The 14769-nt window shown below is 45.8% G+C and overlaps 5 protein-coding genes across 5 annotated transcripts; 1 reads left to right on the top strand and 4 right to left on the bottom strand.

Moving 5' to 3' along the window:
• Nucleotides 1-210: 210 nt before the first annotated feature.
• F5Y00DRAFT_246275 (glycoside hydrolase family 13 protein) lies at nucleotides 211-2307 on the bottom strand. The gene is made up of 3 exons (XM_048009112.1): nucleotides 1621-2307; nucleotides 1448-1557; nucleotides 211-1385 (listed from the first exon to the last, which is right to left on the bottom strand). Exons 1-3 carry the CDS (start codon nucleotides 1880-1882, stop codon nucleotides 372-374), a joined length of 1386 nt encoding a protein of 461 aa, XP_047861392.1. The 5' UTR covers nucleotides 1883-2307; the 3' UTR covers nucleotides 211-371.
• Nucleotides 2308-3636: 1329 nt separating this feature from the next.
• F5Y00DRAFT_265557 (uncharacterized protein) lies at nucleotides 3637-5268 on the bottom strand (the record flags this gene model as incomplete). The annotated part of the gene is made up of 5 exons (XM_048011807.1): nucleotides 3637-4188; nucleotides 4245-4322; nucleotides 4420-4601; nucleotides 4780-5010; nucleotides 5118-5268. The coding sequence occupies 5 exons, from the start codon at nucleotides 5266-5268 to the stop codon at nucleotides 3637-3639; spliced, it is 1194 nt and encodes a 397-aa protein (XP_047861391.1).
• A 1233-nt stretch (nucleotides 5269-6501) lies between these two features.
• On the top strand, nucleotides 6502-8441 carry F5Y00DRAFT_272878 (cytochrome P450; the record flags this gene model as incomplete). Its single annotated transcript, XM_048013067.1, has 9 exons — nucleotides 6502-6740; nucleotides 6800-6837; nucleotides 6894-7148; nucleotides 7231-7853; nucleotides 7906-8020; nucleotides 8080-8130; nucleotides 8184-8209; nucleotides 8264-8334; nucleotides 8387-8441. The coding sequence occupies 9 exons, from the start codon at nucleotides 6502-6504 to the stop codon at nucleotides 8439-8441; spliced, it is 1473 nt and encodes a 490-aa protein (XP_047861390.1).
• F5Y00DRAFT_168652 (peptidase A4 family-domain-containing protein) lies at nucleotides 8415-10311 on the bottom strand. The gene is made up of 3 exons (XM_048004823.1): nucleotides 9335-10311; nucleotides 9151-9201; nucleotides 8415-9092 (listed from the first exon to the last, which is right to left on the bottom strand). Exons 1-3 carry the CDS (start codon nucleotides 9767-9769, stop codon nucleotides 8772-8774), a joined length of 807 nt encoding a protein of 268 aa, XP_047861389.1. The 5' UTR covers nucleotides 9770-10311; the 3' UTR covers nucleotides 8415-8771.
• A 1722-nt stretch (nucleotides 10312-12033) lies between these two features.
• On the bottom strand, nucleotides 12034-14379 carry F5Y00DRAFT_265554 (putative MFS sugar transporter; the record flags this gene model as incomplete). Its single annotated transcript, XM_048011806.1, has 13 exons — nucleotides 12034-12125; nucleotides 12177-12210; nucleotides 12269-12414; nucleotides 12469-12520; nucleotides 12581-12615; nucleotides 12683-12955; nucleotides 13012-13047; nucleotides 13106-13227; nucleotides 13280-13422; nucleotides 13488-13651; nucleotides 13768-13959; nucleotides 14027-14148; nucleotides 14306-14379. The coding sequence occupies 13 exons, from the start codon at nucleotides 14377-14379 to the stop codon at nucleotides 12034-12036; spliced, it is 1485 nt and encodes a 494-aa protein (XP_047861388.1).
• Between the last annotated feature and the right edge of the window lie 390 nt (nucleotides 14380-14769).

Genomic DNA, 14769 nt, shown 5'->3' with positions numbered 1-14769 from the left:
CGGGCGTTTTGTAAGCCGGGCGCCGTGCGATATTTTATCTGACCCGGGGGACCATTAAGATAGGTACATATCCATAGCCGGTCCCGAGACATACGTACCTGGTACCTAACTTTAATCCATTTCTGTAAACGACTTACGTAAGATGTTGGAAGACTGGTACATATGTAGGAGGGAGGATCTAGCTTAATACATATATATGCGGGGTATCCATGTGATAACTGGCTTTATTTAGTAGCTCAGCTTGGTTATTTTATTTCAAACAAATTATGTAAATCCTACATTAAACACGCGACTGTTACATTTTGTCCCCACGTATCCTAGATAGGCAGGCATCTAAGATATTTTTCAGCTCTCTCAGGCCGTGCGCGATTTCAGGATGCAACTAGCACGACCGGCTCGCCATTGCTAACATCCAAGCACACATTTCCGTCTCCGTCCGAAGTGTAAGACCCAGTGCTGAAAGTGTTGTTCCACGATTTGTTAGAGACCTGTGTGTTAAAGCAGTGCTGCCCGCTTGATCCAGATCCACTGTTGGTGGTGAGGACAACTAGGTCGCCACCGGCTCGGCTCCAGGCGTAAGCAGTATCCGCAACATACAGATGGGTCTGGTCGTCACCAGCTAATCCACCAGCCGATTTCCTAGCGTCGGACAGCTTAGATATGGCTTGATAGATTTCGGCATCCGTATTGAAACTGCTGCGCCAGAGGTCTTCGCGGTTGGCAGGGTCATTACCACCAGCGTACGCCTGTTCTGTACCATAGTACACAATGGGAATACCCCTAGCAAGAATGACGTAGGCGAGAGCGTTCTTGAGCAGAGCAAGGTCGTTCTTCGTGTTTAGCCATCGCGGATTGTCGTGATTATCGATGAACGAGCCTAGCGCCGTAGGGTCGGGGAACAACGAACTGATCTGGTTGAACATGTCGACCATGGCCTGGCTCGAACCCGTCTGCTGGTAGAAGGCGTTCATCGGGTAATACATGGGGTAGTTCAGCAATCCAGACATGAGACTAGCGTAGCCTGCGACGTAGCTTGGGTCACCGTCGAAGACCTCGCCGACTGTGTAGACTCCGGCAGCGCTAGAGAATCCCGGCCAATAGTCCTTCTCGACATGCTTGACTGTGTCGATGCGAACACCGTCGAAGCTATACTCCGACACAAGCCATGTGATCCAATCTTGGTAGACGGTCCTGATCTCGGAACTTTGCGTGTTCAAGTCAGGTAGGTTAGCAATCCAGCAGTTTTCCACACTAGTCTGGTTGGAATAGTCGATGTCGCATTGCGAGTGGTAGGAGCTGTCTTGGTTTAGTGGCTCTGGGTCGTGATCCTCGATGTTGGATGGGCCCACGTGGTTCGCGACCACATCAACCATGATGTAGATGCCCTAGTTGGCGAATTCTACGTTAGCGGTCGATTAAAGAGAGGGGGGGTGGCTCTTTCGGATACCTTTTCATGCGCAGCGCTGACCAGAGCCTTGAGGTCGTCTGCTGTACCATGGTTCGAGTTGATGCCATATAGATCCGTCGCCCAGTATCCGTGATAACCCCCGTCGCTGTCTTAGTTTGACACGATGATTAGTTTACTGAGGGGAAATGTCTCATGGAAAAGGAAAGACTTACTTGTAACTACAGGCGTAATCCAGATAGCATCGAAGCCCATGCCAGCAATGTAGTCGAGCTTTGATTGGAGACCCTGAAAAGTGCCACCACAGTAATTCGAGAGGTCACTGCATGCATCGCCTCCAGTGTCATCGCTGCTCCGAGCGATGCGGTCCGTCAGCGCAAAGTAGATGTTCCTAGATTTCCAAGCGTCCACGTCGGCCGAGAGGGCCACGGTGAGTAGCTCGGAAAGAAACGCGAGCGAAGCTAACGAGGCGCGCATATTTGCGATAAATACGAGCGATCAGATACCCAAGGACGATATTACCTAGAAGGGTTGGTGATGACTCAAGAGAAGGGAAAGAGAAAAAAAGGACGGAGTTTGTCGATGCACTTATAGTACAGGGGCGGCGTGGTTCACGATTATGACCGCATGAAACTTAAGACAAGACCTCTCATCTCCGTTCAACTCCCACTCCGTCCTCTCCTCCGGTCACATTCATAAGAGGCCGATTTCAACAGTACACGGACCGAGTACAAGTGTCAAGAATGACCGACATACTAAAATGGCCGACAGAAGCTCCGTCACTATGTAACTCCGCCATCCTTACCAGTAACATTTATTGGATATTTTTCGACATTAGAAAATAAGAACCACAAGCAAATAGGGGAAATAGGGGAAAAGTTGCTTTAAAACGCAATAATACTAGTCACATGAGCCCCATCTCCAAGTCTTTCATCCCCTGTTTCTTCTTTCTTCTTTCCAGATGAAGCTAGGTTGCCCCTTGGTGCATGAAACGATCGTCACTCCGCACCTCGCGATGCGTTACAATAGGCCGAAAGCGTTTCAGCGGCCGCGCTTCGATTCGCCCAACCACGGCTTAGGGTGCGGGGACTCCACGGATTGAAAAGTGGGAATGGCACCGACATGCATACTATATAGGGCCGGCACGATTCAACTTACTAAGAACGACCGAGGCTCAGTTCCTACAGTAGCAGCTCTTGTGATCAAGTTTTACATGGTCTTGGTACCTTATTTCTAACTCGGAAGGATTTAGTAGGTCTTGGACAAAAATAGGTTAGAGGTAGCTGACATGACTTGATGGAATTTTTTAAAGGTTGGAATAACGTGGTATATAACGCTGAAGAAGTTTTATATCCGCTCTCAGTCCTTACTTAATTTGCTAACAGCCCCAATCATTATTGCCTTAGAAATTAAGTACCTAGTTTCAAGACGTCAACACTATAAAGCCAATGGCGACTATCTCTAGATATTCACACCACGAATATTAAGTTACACTTGCGGATGAGTCGGTGACGCGTGATACGGCGCAATGCTCGGCCGCTTTATCGATTTGAGGCCCATTAGCAGGTTGTCGACTGGCTAGGTACCTGAAGGACAGCTATAGTTCGTGCAAATATACTTGGGGAAGCTCTCGGTGAATTTCCGAATGTTTACTTATTTTTTCCTAGCTTGCCACGTACGATGCTTTCTTAAGCTAGGTCTACGACGATCGCCTTCTGCCATTTTAATCGTTTCTTCTTGAGAGATTCCTTTTGGGAAGTGCCGCTTGCTATTTTCGACGTCCCCTTCGTTGGAAAGACTGTCCTAAGGCGGAGTTTAGTTAATATAGGCCGAGATGATGCTTAGCTTTCTGGGCTAGAATGTATTTATCTAATAGCAGGTGGCTTAACATAAGGCGGGCTCTCAATATACTACGCGTAGCTCCGAGGTACAACTTTTATCGACATACTATTGCATACACTTATATATTGGTATACCATGGCAACATTATAGATAGGTACCTATTTTACCTTTTTAAAATTCGACGCCATAAACTCCCCCAGATCCTCATAAATCCCACGGCGTGAACTTCTGGCCAAAATGCTGCTCGGATCTGGGCGCTGTTGTTGCGGTCCTTTCTCCTGCCGTTAAACACTCAAGAAGTATGCTTTGCGATGGGTCAGCCATCCGTTTCCTACTAAGCCTTCACCGTAGCTAATCATAAAAGTACCTTATCAGGTACCTGTGAACCATTAATTCTCGTCGATGCCATCATCAACTACCGTATCTTGTTCTTGACCACTTTGCTGGAATCGAGGCCTTGGGGCTCGTCCTGGTCTTGTAGTCGCATTGAGACCTAGTAGAGTTGTTCCTAGATGGTCGTTGACTGTATGTCGATCGAACGTGGCTGCTTCCTCTTGTATAGTACCGGCATCGAATATAAATCGTTGTACCATAATCCTAAGTGATTCGTCCATCTCGATATATTTGATACCTGCTGAGTTATCTGATGTGTTATCCTCGTATATTATATCTTCGTGTGTTTTTGCCACACCTCTCTCGGCTGCGTGTATAAGCTCCTCTAGAGACACGCCGTCTCCACGCCTAATCGCCATGCACCTTGCTACGAGGTCTCGTAATTCAAGATCTATATACTTATACTCCGTAAAATGAGGGGGAGCCTCTGTCCCTATCTGTTGAAGTACACCGGTTTCTCTGTTCACGAATTGATACTGCCAGCCCCCATTTGGCACCTCGTTTAGATAATCCCTACCGGTCCTAGGTATGGCAACAATAATAAAAAACTGTAGGTCTATTAGCAAGATATTCAGAGATGAACTTTTACACCAGGGTGGCTAACAATTCCTATATTTCTTATATTATTTTCCACCGCGGATTGTACGTCCGGTATTATCTCTCCCCGTCCAAAGTCAATGAGCTGTAGCAAAACTTAGCATCTTTCACTAGTAGTTTTCTTCCTCGAGGAACGTCAGGTGAATAATTCCACCTTTCAAACAAGGCTTAACACAGCATACCTTGAATACTGGAACAATCGAATGCTCCAAGTCACTAGTTAAATCGCCAATGATGACATTATTACCATGGGCTGAATTCTGCATCAATCCTAATGGCATATGAGGGTGAAATACTTCCTGTCTCAGCGGCTCATCCGGTCCGCCCTCTGGAGGGAAAGCCATAGCTAGCACCTGACGCACCACTATAATGTGTAAATGCTGGTTAGCTCCTTAGTTGAGAATGTATATGGCGCAAACACGAGAGGATAATGTCTTTAGAAAAATGGTAACACTGACAACAGAGAAATACACGCCAAAGAAACCGACTGGGCAGTCGATAGGGATATTGGTCCATCCTCCACCGAAAGGCAAATATTGTACCATACGGAATATAATCCAGCGCGAGGGTAGGACGTTTCCCAGTACCGGATACATTAAGATTAGCCTCAGCGAGCGGAATAATCTGCCCGATATGCTCGGCTCCTCTCAGCAATTCGAGACATCGAGCCTCGTTCCTCAAGTCCCAGTCCGCCTCATCGCTAAGCGAGTACTTTACGACTATTCTCCGAGGGGGCTGTCTTCTTTTGTCTAGGAAAATAATTGCACCGCCGTCTAGGTAGAAGAAAGGCTATCAGTATTCGTCTGCTAGGCTAGGAAACCCCTGATACGTAGATAATGAAGGCGGTTCTCTCGTAATCGAAGAGAAGAAGCTTACTTACGGCGCCCTATTCCTGCAACACCACGATATAGAAGATTCTGGTTTGGTGTGAAATACGTGGAGATCTTATCCGCCAACGCCGCCATCCTAGCATCTTCTGCATCCTCCGCAGGTAGCGACAGGAGCAACCTTCCTATAAGATCGTAATTCATTTTTTTGCTCGTGTTCTAGGTATAATCGTGGAAATATCGGAGTCACTACGGTATTAATTCTGTAACAAACAGCGCCAATACGAATAATTATTACTAGGCAACGATACAATTATAGATTGTTATGCGAAATAATTCATATCAAATATCACGTATAACCAGAGGTAGCCACTGGCCATGGTTGGTGTATTATTGATGTAGGTAAATGTCTTTTACAGACAAAGACCCTAAAAATGTCAGCCCAATTACCATAAATAACCCTAGACTACTGCTATTTCTTTGTTTCACTCGCATCTAGCCTTTGATTATAAAGTACCGTGTTCGCTGGTTTCAGAAGCGTCTATTGTCATGCAAAAACGGTGGGCTTTGCGAGTATTTAAATCAGTATAGTGATTTTAGCTTTCCGTATAAGCTATACGTTGTATTGAAATATGATCATCTCAATTCTTTAACGCAACAATGAATTATTATAAAATCCTCACTCTTGACCGGCAGGATATACAACAACCGAAAATAATTTTCATGGAACGCGGCTTTATTAATACGGTAATATTTCGTTAGCGTTGACACTGCCATCATAAAATTTATTCGTTTTATGCTGGTACTCTATTGCGGGAATAGGCCCCTGTACACACATTATACAACCCTATGGCTCTCTTAACTACTTATTTCTTAAGAAATCGGTATTCATCTGACTTGATGTCTCTATGCACTTATTCGCCAGAAGTTCCCATCTGCACCTTCTGCTGTGTCTCGTGATGTGTCACCACACCACCATCTACAATATATTATATACTCCTCATTCGCATCCGTGCGGTTCTAAGAAACGCGACTTCGCAACACTTATTATATAATCAGCGTCATTCTTTTAAGCTTAAAACATCTTATCTCAGCTTAGCCCGACTTCAAGGTAGCTAAATCCAGTCATTTTGCCAGACTATTAAGCATAAATGAGCCAAACTGTCGGATAACCTCTCTTACTTACTGTATTGGTCCTGTTATTTCAAACCACGTTTCAAGAATACTTGGAAGATGTAACTATACAAACTCCCGAGCCCCGGCTTCCCCGCTATTTATGTAGTCTTCGTACGAATCATGGTGGGTGGGTAGGCATATTTGTAATACCAATTTAGCCAGGGAGTATCCAAGCATCTTCAGCATCCTTCCATAATAAATCTCTTTCTTCAGTTCCTAGGTACCAAAACATTGCTTTTTTCCAAATAAGTAAAAGAAAAAATGGGACTAGAGCGGCTCTTCGAAGCCTATATTCTTATTGGGCTTGTAGCCGTAGCTACCGGCGTCTATATTATCTATCAATGCTTCTTTTCGCCCCTTGCTAGAATCCCGGGGCCGTTCATTGCCAAAGTTAGTCCTACATATTATGCCTACATCGCGAAAAGAGGACGTATCCATCGTGACCTACATGATTTACACAAGAAATATGGGAGGGTTGTTCGAATTGCACCCGATGTATTGTAGGTACAGCCAAAGACTTTTCTTCGATGAAGGTAATATATTAATGTGATATCAATAGGAGCGTCATAGATCCCGTAGCCTTTCGAGAAATATATAGTATCACCTATCATAACTTCATCCTAGTTTTGTTCATTTCCTAACTATCATGGTAGAGGCAGGTAACAGGTTCTATAAAGCCGAATCTTACTCTGTGCTTCAAGGCTCGCGACCATTTGACCTTGCTGGTCAAAGGAACGAGAAGATCCATTCGGAGCAGCGTAAACTAGTAGCGCGAGCTTACTCTATGGATTCTATAGCCTATCTTGAACCTCAAGTAGACACGGTTTTGAAGACGTTGGTTGATCAGTTAAGGGAAAGCCGCGTTCAACCAATCAACTTGGGATATTGGATGCAATTATTTGCTTTTGGTATTAAACATAACACCCTCCCCTATGCACGAAATACTAGCTCAAGGCCAAAAATCGCTATACACACTGACACTTGTCCTAGATGTTATTGGAGCTATCAGCTTCTCGAAGCCGTTCGGATACGTCGCGAGTGGCGATGACGAAGGGATCTTCCGTCGACTTCAAAGGGCTTTCGAATCTATCGGCTGGGTTAAACACGCTCCTACCTTTTTTCGATTACACCAAAAGTTAATGCCCTACATCGGGAATTGGTTGGCCAGCAATGACCGGAATACCTACTTTTTCGAGCTCGCCTCTCGCGAAATCAAGGCTCGAACAAACCGCGACGGGGATTTTAAGGACATTGTGAACCAGCTCTTCTCAGTGCAGAAGGCGAAACCAGAGCTTAATGATACTAATATTGCCTTCATGATGACCTCTAACGTCTTTGCCGGATCCGACACTACGTCGACCTCATTACGAGCGATCTTCTACTTACTGTTGAAGCACCCGGAGACCTATAACCGCCTTAGAGAGGAGGTAGAAAGTAAGAAACAAGCGGGAGAGTTAAGCTTCCCTGTTACTTTCAAAGAAGCCGAAACTTGTTCATATCTCCAAGCCGTCATGTACGAAGCATTACGTTTATATCCAGCAACTGCTGACATTCTCGATCGGAATGTGCCGGAGGGCGGTATGACGATTGATGGACACTATGTTCCAGCCGGAGTAAGCCTTCAACACCGTGTGAATTTAACCCGAATGAATACTAATTTAGTAGACTGTGGTTGGGACCAGCTCGTGGGTCCTTCACCGTTCACAAGAAATTTGGGGCTCCGACGCAGAAGAGTTTCGCCCGGAGAGATGGTTGGATAAGGAGAACGAAGGCACACTGAGTATGTTTTTCACTTATAAATCGTAGAAAGGGCCTCATATAAATTCTGACTCTTTCTAGGACGGTTTTTCTTCTCGTTTGGCGGTGGTTCTCGAACCTGTATTGGAAGACGTGAGTTTACCCCTATTCTTTTTATCGATATGAAGACTGAAACATTTTTTTAGATATCAGCTGGCTTGAAATCAGCAAGGTATTTGGGCCGCTTAATGATATACGTTTGCCGTAATGGTTGACATATTTTTAGCTTGTCCCGACTCTCCTTTTGTGCTTCGATATAAAGCTAGCCGACAACGCAGAGATAAAGGAGAACCACGGGTAAGCCCGAGTACTTCTTACATGCATATTTACACTGACACGTGATTTCCAGTGGTCTTCTGTTCCTTGATGGATTAATGGTTCACATTGCATCACGGGAAGTATGATATTCCCACGTGTATGTGAATAGGGGCCTTAGCTTCGGAATATTAGGGAAGTCCAGTGTATTTTGTAACGAGTCCCTTCCAAGTTGGAGATAATTTCTGTTATATCTAGAGATGGCAGACGACTATGCGATATCGAACGAATAACGAACTATCACGAGGAATTTCTTTAGTTATTATAAGTAGCTACTAGTAGGCTAGGCCTCGTTGAAATACTTGTTTGAGATATGCTACTAAGCTGGTCGGTAACGCAACTAGCAATCAGATATTTCAACCCCGCAGCCAACATGTCCGCATCCCTTTTCTTACAGACATGATAGCGAGTATATTCGCTTAGCCAGTGTACGAGCAGACCACAGTGCTAGATCCAGAGGTCGAGCAATCAGTCAAGACCTTGCTGCTCTGCTGAATGTCAATGATAGTCGCGCCGGTGACTCCAGTACCGCCGTTGACTGAAGCGCCGGTGAACTGCACAGTGCCGAAGTCTGCGAAGCTAACTAAACTGCCACCGCTTGAGTAGTCCTCCACAATCCATTCGGCGTTGGTCTGGCAGAGCTTGTCGGTCTCACCGGAGAAGGAGTGAGTGACCTTCTTGCCGGTCGTCACGTTCTCGATAACGGCCGTGCCAGCTGACGTGCTAGAAGCAGTGACGGTCTGCATATTTGTTAGCGTGTTGTTTCTATAATAGCGTGTTTATGAGGTAGGCGCTTACGAAGGTAAGGGTATCACCGGCCTTGATCGGGATGCCAGAGAAGTCATAAGCCTAGGATATCGAGTTAGTACTAACTTGATTAAGTAAAAGGCGGCTCTAATTTATCTAAGGTGTGGCGCATAGAGATAGAAAGAGTGCATGGGTAGGGCTGAGCTGGGGGTTCGGGACTTAAAATCTCACTTACATAGTCTGGGTACCACTCATACCAGGCATCAAAAGATACCGACGATCCCTGGACAGTGAAGTCGACACCAGTTTGCAGAATCGCAGTGTCGCAAGTGTCGCCGTCAATACCGACCCAAGCAGATGCCGAGTACTGTCGGGAGCTGCTGCCGCCGGAGGGTGTCTTCGGGGTGGGGACGACAATACTACCGGTCACAGTCTTGTAGCCACTGCCGATAAGGACAGCACCAGCCCAGTTAGAGCTGTACTCGACGTGGGCGGTGTCATTCCCAGAGGCGATCGCAAACTCGCTGTCGGCGGGCTGAAGCGTGTTCGAAGCACGGGAAACCCTCCTCGCGGCAAGACGTTCAGCGGCTCGCTGACGACGCGCAGCCGTGCCGGGAGCAGCGAACGCCAAGTTGGCGTATAAGAGAGCGGCGACAATAGGAAGCTGCATCTTGAAGTTGACGAGGGGATTATCGAGAGAAGCACGAGCGGCGTATGTATTAGTTAAATCAACTATGTCCTGGAATGTGGAGGATGCTATGCTTTAAGAGCTAGAGCTGCGGCGTCTTGTATTCAGAAATGATTGACAGAAAGGGGGACGTTAAGTGGTATTATATAGACTGAGCATAGCTTCCCAAGTTTCCCACGTAGTTAGATGCGAGATAAACAAAGCCAAGAAAGTACACGCCAATGACGAGTCGTTGCGAGATTCTCTCAAGGCATCATCACCCCCCAGCGATGGTAGAATGTGATGCGTCCCAGATGTTGTCGTGACATGAAAGTTAAAAGACACCTTCCCGATATACTTGGAGGGCCGCCTCAGCTGCCCATTATCTGCCCATTATTCGTATATACATGTCAATAGAGGCGGCATCATCTGCCATATTGAACTTAGCGAGCGGTGGGCTTCCATCTTGATCTAGGAATACTTGGATATACGCGCGGGACCTGGCCAAGACTCATGGAGATACCAGCGGGTTGTCAGTCTTCAAGTCTGCCATGTTGATCTATCCCAATAGCGACTATGTCGGATAAAGCTAGTCCGGTTGAACGGTGCCGCTCATAATGGGTTGGAACGCGGGTGGAAAAGCTACGCTGGCCGACCCCAGGAATGTGCCAAGATCAGTTGTTCCGCTGGTCATTGGCTGGGGAAATACACGAGGGCCTTGGCCGTAGAGGAAGGTAGCATTGCCCAGCCGGCTCCTCAAAAGCTAGAAGAAAACGACATGTAAGCCGGTGGGTGAGTGGGTGTACACTAGGTAGGCACAGGCAAGTATGTAGTCGAGAAAGTTGTTCATAGAAGATAATCGAGTGGAATAGCCTGCGATAAGGAAAGAAACCCGCGAGAATGTGGAGGGAAGCAAGGGTGTTTATCCAATGAGGGGGAAGATAGGGGAAGATGGGGGCGTATGGCGTGAGACAGATAAGGGAGAATGGAGTACCAGAGTCAACCGGGTTTGGAGCAGCATTCTTCTAAAACTGTTTGCAACAGCATGGAAGGGAGGTTACAAAAGATATCAAAAGATATCAAGAATATCAAAGTCTCACGAGCCTCAAGTTCTTCAGCTCGATTACTATGGATATAGACGTCGAAATAAGCTTTGATTTACAGTCCCGCCAAGCGATTAGGGAATGATTTACAGAGAGCGCCGAGGCGTAGCCAAGCTTGCCAAGTGAGATTTTATCTCTCTGTATTCTTCGTTCTTTCGATAGGCAAGTGATTTGCATGGCACATGCGAGACAACCTGATCCAGTCGCGCTAATGTGTGATCCCCTACTCCCTACTAGGTACCTATTCCTCATCTCCTTCCCAAACCGTTGGAATGCTATCGAAATCGCTTTGGTTTAACAGATAGTTAGTATATGTATACGCTGCTTGCTTTGGCCAAGTCGTCCTGGCCGCGTCCTAGCTAGATGTAAGACCAATCATTCGGTCCGACTACCGGCGTCGCATTTCGACCCAATCGTCCTTAGGAAGGTATTCTTTGTAGGTAGCGCCACACATATGTCCTGTCTATCGGAGCTTAGACTTAGTCAAGTCACGTAATTATCTCAAGCTGGGATGTTATACGCAGATAAGCATACTCTATCAACATTCAAGTCAAAGACTATTGGTCCATGCAAAAGAAGATTCGAGAGTTAAAGTAAAATGTTGAAATGATATATCAAAGGTTATCGCGATTTATATCCGGAGCTCCCAGAGAGCTTCCCTATACGATGAGATTATATAATTCCCCTAGATCCTAATATGGGTTCCCATGTCCTGGTAACATCGTACTGATGTCTTGCTTGAGCTCAATTCAGCTTATACCAATTTTGGGTTATGTTCAGCTCTTTATGAGTCCACCCAGAAATATGGACTCTAGGTCAAGAGCCTGGTATTGAACTAAGAACCAAGTAAAAAGGTAAGTAGTAGCTCTAGTAACTGTTGAGAATTTGAAATATAAATTACGTATTATCAATCTAATATTCCGGCCTGCTTATCGGTGGAATTTCCTAATGGGCTTCGAATCTAATGCGATGAATACTTAGATCCACCTGTTGCGATAGTCTGACCCCGGAATTCTCATCCAAATCGGGCGTTATTCCGACAAAATGCTCTAAGAATCTTGATTATGTACGAGTCCTGCGAGTCTAGAAAATATCTAACATCTCCTCGCGAAACCCAACACCTTCCTTTTCAAGAAACGCAATAATCATCTGCAATGAAGCCACTCAATTTTTATCGCTTATTGCCGGGGCCGCGTCACTCTTTACATGTTCGTGAACCTTCTCGAAATCGATGGCGGTCTCGCTGGACCCAAAAACTACGAACCCGTTAGAAACTTCGGCAATATGAACAATATTAGTAAACTTACGAGATTCCATTTCTTCTAGAGACTTGCCCTTGGTCTTTCCACTCTGTTAGCAAGCATTTCCGTTGGTACGGTCCATATATACGGCATCTCACCTCCTTAATGAAAAACCATGTGTACACAACTAAGGCCCAGTTGAATATGCAGAACATCAGAAAGGTCCTCCAACCGATATTGTCTATAGCATGTGGAGTGACCTGAGAGAAGACAAAGTTGAACAGCCACTGGGTGGCCGTGCCGACTGGTAAATGTCAGTACTAATAACAATACCAACGAAGAAATAAGTGTGAGTTACCTGCCACGCCCGCTTCTCGTACCCGGGAAGGAAATATTTCACTCATGTAGAGCTAAAAAGGGGTACGAATGAGCTTATGGTAAATGTAAATAGCGGCGACAGGATTACTAACCCAAGGAACCGGTCCCCATGATATATTATAACTCACTATGAACAGAAAATAATTAGCAGATGATCCAAAGGTGTACTACAAACTCCGATAGGGGTTACTAACTGGCTTCAAGATAAACCATGGCTACTGCTGCAGCACCAGTACTAGTCAGAGATTGGTTCGCAACTGGCGGATGAGTAGCTGTTAAGCAAGCGATGATGAGCATATAAGCCCCCATCAGGAATGATCCACCAAGAAGTGAGCCGCGACGGCCAATCCTTTCGACGAGGAACAGTAGGAAGAATAAACACGAGACAACTTTGACTACGCCGAAGAAACCGCTGATTAGGAGACTCTGGTCACCGGCGCCAACTGCTTTGAATATCTGTGGAGCATCTTCAAGGAGTTAGCCTATAATCGGGCTCTAAGGGGAGTCAATGATATGAACCTACAGTAAGCCAGACTGGTATTTCCGGTCAATTGTACGCCTATACTTCATGTTAGTAAGAGATAGTTGACCAACGGTAGATATAAACCCGCGTATACCTATTTGGAGCGTTATAACGATGAGGAAACGGAAGCGATTCACTGGTAGGAGGTACTCTTTCCAAGTGAGCCCCTCAGTGACACGTTCTTCTTCTCGGATACCCTCGATAATTTCCGCGAATCTGTCGCTAGATATTAGTTGCCGGAAAAAGCGCATTTGATCTTTTGTCATACTCTTCTTGTACTTTAACACTATCGCCGCCGCGAACCCATATGAGCGACTGCACAGCCTCTTCCGTTCGGCCTGACTTTGCGAGCCATCGGGTACTCTCTTTCGTGAGTAACATTCCTAGCCCCAGTATACCACCGGGAACAAGCTATTACAGAGCTGGGTCAGCGAGGCAAATGACTGGAGAGAAGTAACTACGAATTGGATACTGACCTGGAGACCAATAGGAATCTGCCACTGTTGTGTCGTTGGACCTAAGTGTTGTGACACACCGTAGTCGACCCAGTACGATGTCATTACGCCGAGGGTGAAGAAGAATTGAAACATGCTTCCTAGTTGACCCCTGATATTCTTTGGCGCCATCTCCGCGCTATACACTATAATGCCAGAGTTAGCAACTGGTGAATCGTACGTAAATATTTCAAAGCAGACTTTACCCGGCAGAAGAGGAGTATATCATGAAAAGAGGGACAAGAAAGGGCATATTGCTTACTCGGAATGATGACGGTAGCCATCCCAACCCCTATCCCCGAAATAACACGAGCGACATAGAAGGCAGCTAACGAGTGAGTATTAATGACCTGGATGATACCTCCAATGTTGAAGATGAGCGAGGCCAGCGCAATCGACCACCGACGGCCAAATCGAGCTGTGAATGGCCATACGAAGAAGCAGGAGAAGAAAGCTAATTAGTCGATGATTAGCCATATCTTCCCTCTCTCTTACGAAAGGCGCAACTTGTATTAACCTACCTCCGGCCTGTAAGAGGCTTGTTGCATTGGAGCCGACGCTTGAAGAATTAGATGTGTTGATGCGGAAGTCATTTTGGAAAGAGGGCAGCGTGAGAACGCCTCCGACGACACCCGTATCGTATCTATGGACTTAGGGTAAGAAGTTGCACATAAAATGAAGAGAAGATGAATAATCGAGCGCGGAAACTTTTAGAGTGGCGGTTCTAATATATAAAGAATTGTCCTCGACGAGAATTGGATGTGTACCTAAAGTACCTAAAATAGAAGGGGGGAACATACGCGAACAAGAAGCTGCCAATACAGCATAGAGCAACTAGATACCAGGCCCTGAAGGTACCCAGTTTCTCCCCCATGATATCGAATCTTTTTGATGCAAAGCTTATTCGTATATTTGTCGAACTTGTTCGAATATAACAACGGCTGGTGGAGGACTAGTACCGTCCCAACTTCGACATGAGGTTGGCTATTGGCTAAAGTGCAAAACTAAAAAGATGAAAACTTCATAAGTGCTTTTTGGGTATCAACTAAGCAACAATAAATAAAGGCATACGATGGCTTGATATATTTCTTATATACGTAGAAACACATCAGTCTACACCCGTATGTTTCTTTATAACAACCAGTGTTCAGAGCTACTATTCAGACAGGTAAGTAAACGGTCGCTAGCAAGTCACATAATAGGTAGGGATCCATGCCGTCCCTATTTGGTAACGTCAAATAAGTACACACATAAATGCTGGGCA

The sequence above is a fragment of the Daldinia vernicosa genome (assembly GCF_022497035.1).
Source record: "Daldinia vernicosa strain CBS 139.73 unplaced genomic scaffold F5Y00scaffold_56, whole genome shotgun sequence".
Lineage (NCBI taxonomy): Eukaryota > Fungi > Ascomycota > Sordariomycetes > Xylariales > Hypoxylaceae > Daldinia > Daldinia vernicosa.
This window is presented reverse-complemented; position numbering and strand designations above follow the sequence as displayed.

Coding starts and splice junctions, on each gene's coding strand:
- F5Y00DRAFT_246275 (XM_048009112.1), bottom strand. CDS start 1,882: ATGCGCGCCTCGTTAGCTTCGCTCGCGTTTCTTTCCGAGCTACTCACC. Junction 1,558..1,620: donor GATTACGCCTGTAGTTACAA/GTAAGTCTTTCC, acceptor TGTCAAACTAAG/ACAGCGACGGGGGTTATCAC. Junction 1,386..1,447: donor TCAGCGCTGCGCATGAAAAG/GTATCCGAAAGA, acceptor TTCGCCAACTAG/GGCATCTACATCATGGTTGA.
- F5Y00DRAFT_168652 (XM_048004823.1), bottom strand. CDS start 9,769: ATGCAGCTTCCTATTGTCGCCGCTCTCTTATACGCCAACTTGGCGTTC. Junction 9,202..9,334: donor ATGAGTGGTACCCAGACTAT/GTAAGTGAGATT, acceptor TCGATATCCTAG/GCTTATGACTTCTCTGGCAT. Junction 9,093..9,150: donor CCGGTGATACCCTTACCTTC/GTAAGCGCCTAC, acceptor ACAAATATGCAG/ACCGTCACTGCTTCTAGCAC.